The sequence below is a fragment of the Dreissena polymorpha genome, chromosome 4 (genome assembly GCF_020536995.1).
Source record: "Dreissena polymorpha isolate Duluth1 chromosome 4, UMN_Dpol_1.0, whole genome shotgun sequence".
Lineage (NCBI taxonomy): Eukaryota > Metazoa > Mollusca > Bivalvia > Myida > Dreissenidae > Dreissena > Dreissena polymorpha.
Genome location: NC_068358.1, coordinates 28,749,934 through 28,757,433, shown reverse-complemented (window position 1 = coordinate 28,757,433; position 7,500 = coordinate 28,749,934). Strand labels below are relative to the sequence as shown.

At 34.4% G+C, this 7,500-nt stretch overlaps 1 protein-coding gene and 1 long non-coding RNA gene across 2 annotated transcripts in view; one reads left to right on the top strand and one right to left on the bottom strand.

The window, feature by feature from the left end:
• The window catches only part of LOC127878313 (multiple epidermal growth factor-like domains protein 6), a 105,794-nt gene extending 101,676 nt beyond the window's left edge, over window positions 1-4,118 (top strand). Inside the window, exons 35-39 of the mRNA XM_052424835.1 lie at window positions 1,712-1,843; window positions 2,187-2,313; window positions 2,450-2,597; window positions 2,794-2,932; window positions 3,130-4,118. Of these exons, the coding sequence (XP_052280795.1) occupies window positions 1,712-1,843; window positions 2,187-2,313; window positions 2,450-2,597; window positions 2,794-2,932; window positions 3,130-3,204 (621 nt within the window). The 3' untranslated portion in view covers window positions 3,205-4,118. The remainder of the gene's footprint in view (window positions 1-1,711; window positions 1,844-2,186; window positions 2,314-2,449; window positions 2,598-2,793; window positions 2,933-3,129) is intronic.
• A 1,403-nt stretch (window positions 4,119-5,521) lies between these two features.
• LOC127879681 (uncharacterized) overlaps window positions 5,522-7,500 on the bottom strand; it is a 19,157-nt gene continuing 17,178 nt past the window's right edge. The window contains exon 3 of the long non-coding RNA XR_008049203.1: window positions 5,522-5,576. This is a non-coding gene — a long non-coding RNA (uncharacterized LOC127879681). The remainder of the gene's footprint in view (window positions 5,577-7,500) is intronic.

Genomic DNA, 7,500 nt, shown 5'->3' with positions numbered 1-7,500 from the left:
AGACACGCAAAAAATGTTATCATTTTATCTAATGATGCAGTCTAAGATGCGAAAGGTATATTTAAAACGATTCAGCTAAAACAAACAACAGGAACTGATAACTAGCGCACTGATTACATAACGTTTGAAATGCCAAATTACCAAACGTTCAAGTCGCCGGTCTGGTAATAAAGTATTTCACTTGCTTTACAGGATGTCGTCAAATACATTAATATATAAAATTTTCGATTTTAGTTAGTAAAGCAAAGTGTGGAAAATCATCATGGCAAGCTGCAACCAGTGGCCAGTCAAGAAGCAGAATATGGCAATATTGAGCTGCAACCTGTAGTCAGTCAAGGGGCAGATTATGGAAATATTGAGACAATCATGGCAGAATGTAAGACGCTTTACGCATTGAAGAATAGAAAATGTTACTTTTACATGTATTTTATATGTTTTAAAATACATTCTTGATATTGTTTTTATTTGCAGTAAAGACAAGTCGAGCTAACCAAGAAAGATCACGTAACCAATCAGTTGAAATCAACGCTGTCGTAAGATAATGATTCATTATTTATTTTTAGAGTCTGGTTCCTTCGTCAAAATGTTATATTATACACGTTTTCCCTGAGATAAAATGTTAAAGTACTTGCGGAACTTTACAATATAATTTTAAGGACTGCATTTAGTCCGTGACGGTAGTGCGATATGATTTTTTTGTCGTCCTTAGTTTTCATTCAAATTGCACTTTCATTTTCGCACTGAGCAAATTGTTACGAAATTGTACTGAAACCATCCTTGAGTACACATTTTCATTATATTAGTAATTGGCGTTTACCCATAGGGTAAACAAATTTTCACGACGCAACGGTCACATGATTTAGACAGACTCATATACAAATATTGTATTGTATAAAAAAACTTACGGCCAGATTTTAAATATTTGACTTGTAGCATCTTATAGTAGCCCTCTATACAGTGCATTCAAATTATGATTTTTTGTTTAAGACTAGCCACAACCATGGGGTCATCTGTTTTATATATAATTATAGAAAATAACTTTTAAACATCTCTGAACAATGCGTAACTGCGCTTTTATAATTGGTATGTCTCTATACCCTTAGTGTCCCAGCATCCACTCCCCAGTAGTTGCACGAATTATTAAGACTTTTTAGAATGATAATTAAAAACGGAATTATATGAAACCACAATTCCAATGATAAGTAAAATAAGAAATCGGCCCTCTACAATGATTATTCAATAATGCCCATGGGGTCAAAACTGGGGTCACGCCCAAGCGTCGCATAATTTATATTGTCGACCATAGTAAAGTAACTGTTAAATTCAACTTCTCTAGTCAGGGGAGTAATATTTTTCTTGTAACGTCATAAAGCGGTCCTTTGATCGATCAGATCATACCCCTGGTATGCCACTTAGTCCTGTCTGGGCTAGCGTGGGTTAACTGTTTTATATTAAAATATATAGCATAATACTAACAAAAAACTTAATTGAAACCACAGAGCACACAGATTTGATATTTGGTATGGGATCTCAGTTTGTGGTCCTCTTAACCAGATTGCTCAAATCATGACGCTGAGTTTGGAACTGGTTACAATCCACACCACAGGCCAGCGATCTATGGCAATCTTGTCACTTTGAATACATTTTACGTAATGTATGGCCCTATTCATACATGGTGTATTTTTTACCTTATAATATGTATATTGTGCAGGCATTCAATATGCAGAAGGGAATGCTTGTTATTTCCAAGCCAACAAAACAACATCTGGCTTCGTTCTGGTCTCGCCTCGAGCAGCTAGGCTCTATAACGGTGATTGATCTTGCGTCGGATGCACTTGACAAGGTTCTTACCTTTGAGTCGAATAATAATAGAATAATATATAAAATTTATTTAGCTATACCTTATTCCGTAGTCGTTATTGGGAATACGTATATACGTAAGTAAATTATAACTATTTTTTGTTAACACAAGTACGACATATCTTGCTCTCATCATAACTGACGCAAAATTTAATTTGTCATATATAACACCTTACACTTAAGTCCCGTATAATGTTCCTTCCTAACAATACTGACTCATAGTTGTATTCTACCGAGAAAATAATTTAAGTGCTGATGTTCTTGATTGCATATGTATATGGAACACAAAACCCATTATATTGTATGCGTTATGTTTACATCTGTAGATGTTAGATGTAATGTTAGAGGGAGAAGACGGGACACGTCTTGCAAAAGGAGCTTCTGTTATCAAAGAGTCGCAACACAACGGATTTGTTGAAACAACCTATTCCCTGAAGGAAAGCACGCAGGAGATACTTTTTGTGTTACCTATCGCATTGTTATTAAAACATACGTATTTTTTTTCTATGCATTATTGCATAATGTTATTACTGCACATTTTTCACTTGACAGTATACCTGTTTTTAATATCAAACAAATATCAAACAGAGCCTCAAGAAAACAATCAAACACTTCGCTTTCATTTCGTGGAGAGGAACGTTACTTGCTTACAGACAATCACTGCTTGAAATGATAGATGCGTTACACACATGGCAGTCCGAATTAACAGACGACAAACCGATAGTGATACTAGACAGGTAAGAAGAGCTATGGGACAGATTTTGTTTTCGTTTAAAATGTACATTCTTGTACATAACTTTGCTGCTCGATTCTACTTCAAATGCAAACCGCAAAGCTAAGATATTATAGAGAAAAATATCCCTAATGTAACATTATGCTTGCAATTTAAATATTATAAATGCTGATTAATTACTGATATATAATCGTTTACAGTGCCGGTTTCGACAAATGCGGTGTAGTCGCAGTTGTTTTGAATGAAATTTATCGCATATTAGAACGCAATGGACAAATAAACATCGTAGAATCGGTCAAGACGATGGTGCATGGAAATAGCCTTCTCATCCGCAGCAAGGCACGTATTTCTCTCCTTATAATGTTTCTGTAGTTGCATCATTCTTATATATGCATACTTATTAAATTGCAAATAAACTGATATCTTGTGAATTCGTTTGACTAGAATGGGAATCAATAGTATTCTTAAACGAATATAAATATGAAACGTTGTTAGCTATCATTATCATATTGAAACAAATTAAATTGCTTTTGCAGATGCAGTACCGGTTTTGCTACGACGTGATATTGGACTATGTCCAGCAGAAAACGGTTTACCAGAATTATAAATGATCTACATGGTTTCTGATATTGGTTTGTTTTACAGAGGCAATTGTTTACTTGACACAAATTAAATGATATATGATGTTAATGAATAACGGATTATGTAATGATTTATTCACATGGCTAAATGTGCTTTTATTCAGATTTCGAATCCGTTTGATTATCTTGTCCTGATATGGTACTTATTTAATATAATTACTAATTGATTGAATGTTATTCAATATGAATTATTAAGTGTTGTAATTGTGAATAAATACTATCTTGATGCACGGAAATGTTTTCTATCAATTTATTGTTTCAGTGTAGCTGGAAGTGATTGAAGAATAAAAAATTGTTATTTAAAACACCATTTTAAACCTCCAAGGATTTGCTTTAACCGTTGAAAAGCGGTGATAGAAAAGCTATGCTATTATTTGATTGTTTTAAATCTAAACGATATTTCTGAATGTACGGGCCTTGTACTAGTTGTGTATTGTTCCATTTAAGCAAGTAACATATTATGGGCTGCCGAAAAAGTACGGATCCGGTGTTTCCATGGTATTTCTTGATGAAACAAACAAACGGTACGTTCCTATAGTTCGTGATATACTATACTTGCGACATAGACAATGGCACAGCTAAATGAAATGTTACTGCTCCATTTATTTGTATGTTATTTTGTATATTTATATTCAAGATAATGATTCTTTTTCAACGGTCTTATATTCAATGTATATGTTTTGATTATATTTAATTATTTAAAAAACGTTAATATAGTTAACAAAAACATTTTGAGTATCATATTTTTTTACTAAACACATGTATGAATGTATGAATGGAATAATTATCTTAATGCTTAATGTTCTCTATGTATCTCTAGAGACTTTGCTTTAAGTGTTATGGTGATTGTCATGAATGTATAAAAAAGATTAGGTGTTGTTGAAGCGTTTGTTTCTTTTTATTTGCTGTACCCGCTCACTGCCCTATACGCCGTTTAAATCTGGAGCGGAAAAAAATAAGAAGTTGAGAAAAACACATTTCCGTATAAAACGAAAATGCATGTACGAAATGTTATTCCGCTCAGTATGGGGCGTGAAGGGACCATTAGCGGAATATACATGCAATTCTATCATTTTTTTACACAAGAATTTACTGTTTTAACACACAATGGTGTACCGCCATTCTAATACAATGTTGTTGGCGAAAGATTGGTTAAAGGCTCAATCTCACAGTTTTGTTTCCACCAGCCCGGGCGACAGTTTTTGCACGTTGAGTCAATGCAATCCTCTCAATTACAATCATCCGACGAGTTGCAATAGTATATAAGTGTAAAGTCTATATCATATTTCGCTCTCTGTAAGACTAAAAGCAGTCACAGAAAGGCTTTCCTAGACCGACTTTAGCAATGACCACGCCGTGACCGCGGCAAAAGTTCTTATCGACGTCAAAGCTTATCGTGACCGCTATGACTGTGCAGTTTTTATACCAGCATAGACTGCATGTACCGGCTGGGCATTTCGGTATGAACGCGTCCAAAATCGGAACTGAAATTTGAAGGCGAATAGATTTCAATGACATTATATAAATAATTAACTTTTTTATGATCGAACTTCATTACGTCGGGGGAGTTTGGGATTATATAAATTTGCCAGTGTCCGCACGTCCGTCCTTTCCTTTGTCTGTCGGATGTTTGTGTCGCGTGTAACTAAAAAGAATACTTTTTGCTTGATTATATTTAAGCAGTTTTATCAATGTTCGAACTTGTGGTTTTGGGTATTTTGCTGCTGCTTTGTGTATGACATTAACGGAGTTATGGCTTCTTTAACGAAAATTATGTTTCTGAAGATATGTCGATGGTAAATAAAAAAGTAGTTTATAGTGCGACTTTAAAAACATATTGATCAATAAGTGAATGTGGGCTCCTTATTTTTTCAAATTTTCGAGTCAAGTCGGGGCTATAGTCCATTTTGCAAAATTTAGCATTTTCGTTGTATTCCGCATATAAGTCTAAAAGTATAATGTGTACCCAGATTAAACGTTATATGCAAATTTATTACCATGTCCATTTGTGAATTTGTCTATTTTGCACATTAGTGGAGTTTTTACACAAAGTTAAATTAGTTTGTGGAGTATGAAAGGCATGAAATATACCAATATTTAAAATATCAAAAAAGCAAACTAACACGAGTAGAGTCATTTAAGCCACAAAGCTCAGATATGTTTTATTAAAGTAATATCATTTAAGCAACAGGCATTGACACTTTCAGCCCAATACAATACTCATGAGTTGTAATTTCTGAGGTCATAACATGCTCTGATCGAAGCGTTTGCCTACCAAGGAACTTTTTTAAAAACTTGAACGAAGACAGCGGCACAAAAAAACAAAACTGCTTTTCACCGAGCTGAAAGTAATATAAAACCATGCTGTGTTATACGGCCTATGGAATTATCTAATAATAATAACAGGATTCAGTGCTCGAGTTTTGAAATTTTATTAATTGGAAGTACCAAGGGTAAAGCGTTAACAAGTTTTTACTATAGAGTCCCCTATCATGACAAACAAAACTGATCTTTGCAAACTATAAAGATAAACATGTCTGACTCAAGGGCAAAGTCGACCTAATGGCGAGTTATCCTATGTAAAACTTTGTTTTCGGTGGTAATGAACACGGAACTTCGATTCTGTGAAAAATATTGACAAATGAAGTATATATTACTTCCATAGATGGTTTTGCGATAAAATAGAACGGTTCATTATTAACCAGTCAAATCGAATTGTTATCTGTGTTGGTGACGTAACAAACTAAGCGCTCTTCTCAGAACCACTTACTTCCTTCATAGCGTTACGTGACGTAAGCGAAAAACAACGGTTTTTCATTAGTTGAAATGAAGTTTAATGGTTTCGATCTTTATTCGGATTGTCAAGCGAAAGCGGAGAGCAATAGGAACTTAACCTTTTACTTAACCTTGCCAACATATGATGCGGAAGTAAGCATTTCAAACGGCTGGAAAGTTTTTACGGAGTACGATTTGGTTTGATATTGCTATTTAAAAATACTCGTATTAACGAATACTAAGTTTTCTTCATGTCGCGTAATCGTTCATTGTTCATGGGCGACACACAGTAACTAACAATGTTCATTTCTCTTAAATTACGGATGTGTAGCCTATCATTCGATTTCTCGTCATGCGCGTATTGCCATGATGACGAGATTTACATTAACTACCATTTTGCTATATCGCCGACAGGGCAAGTCCGTCCCTTCCCGTTAATGTATGTTTCCCCGTATAGTGTGGGATAAAACATTTAACACAACGCCATATATGAATTCTAGTCCAGTTTAATATCTAACATAACTAATATTTGCAGTTATACAAATGCAGTCTGATCAATGGCTACATGATTGGATCTTTCTCGATCCGTACACCTCAAGATCTCAGCGCGGTCTGTTCTATTCTGACCAAACATTTACATCATGAAACTCAATTATAACTTAAATTGGTCAAAGCTGCACGTGCTTATTGATGGTTGGTGAATTGCACCCTGGGACTGGATAAACTAAATCGTTCAAGTTTTTACATGAAGTACGTTTCCCGGTGCAACGCTTTGTATAATCAATGCAACTTTGTGTGTCCAAGGCAAACAAAACACCACCGCCCAAGTCCCTATGTCAACAGCGTCGACCCCTCTATTGTTGTAAAACATACACCATATCCAACTATACTTTCCTTTAGTCTTTCACTGTTGACTGTCATGCTTACTTTCTATTGATAAAGTTTTCCAATATTTTGAACTAGTATGTACATGAAATAAGCCCAAATATTGTGCACACCTATCATGTTATTAATATATATCTGTAATTAAATATCTATCATTATGTTACATTCACTTTTAATTTAAATGTTTACATATGTTTAAAAGTAAACTTCAAAATTAAGTTATCTTTTATTTTATTTTTTTAAACATTGTGAACGTTATTATGATAGTCTTAGAAATAACAAAAATATAAGGTATTTGTTCTGGTCTGCGTAAAAGAAGAACGAGGTCCGGAAAAAGACAAAAACATGTTACAGGACATGAGGCCCTGCAAATTTGAAATTAACAAGACCTCACCAGAATAACCGGACCTCGTTGAATAAAAAAGCTATTCGCAATATCAAATGTTCAGTGAACAAAGTACCACATATTATTATGACGTCATCATTACACAAAACATTTTCGACATGAAGTGATAGACACAGTCTGCGTGACAAAAACTAGTTCTAATTAAATATAACGCTATTACAATGATGTTTGGAGAACCGCAATCAGTCTCGTTGATTGTG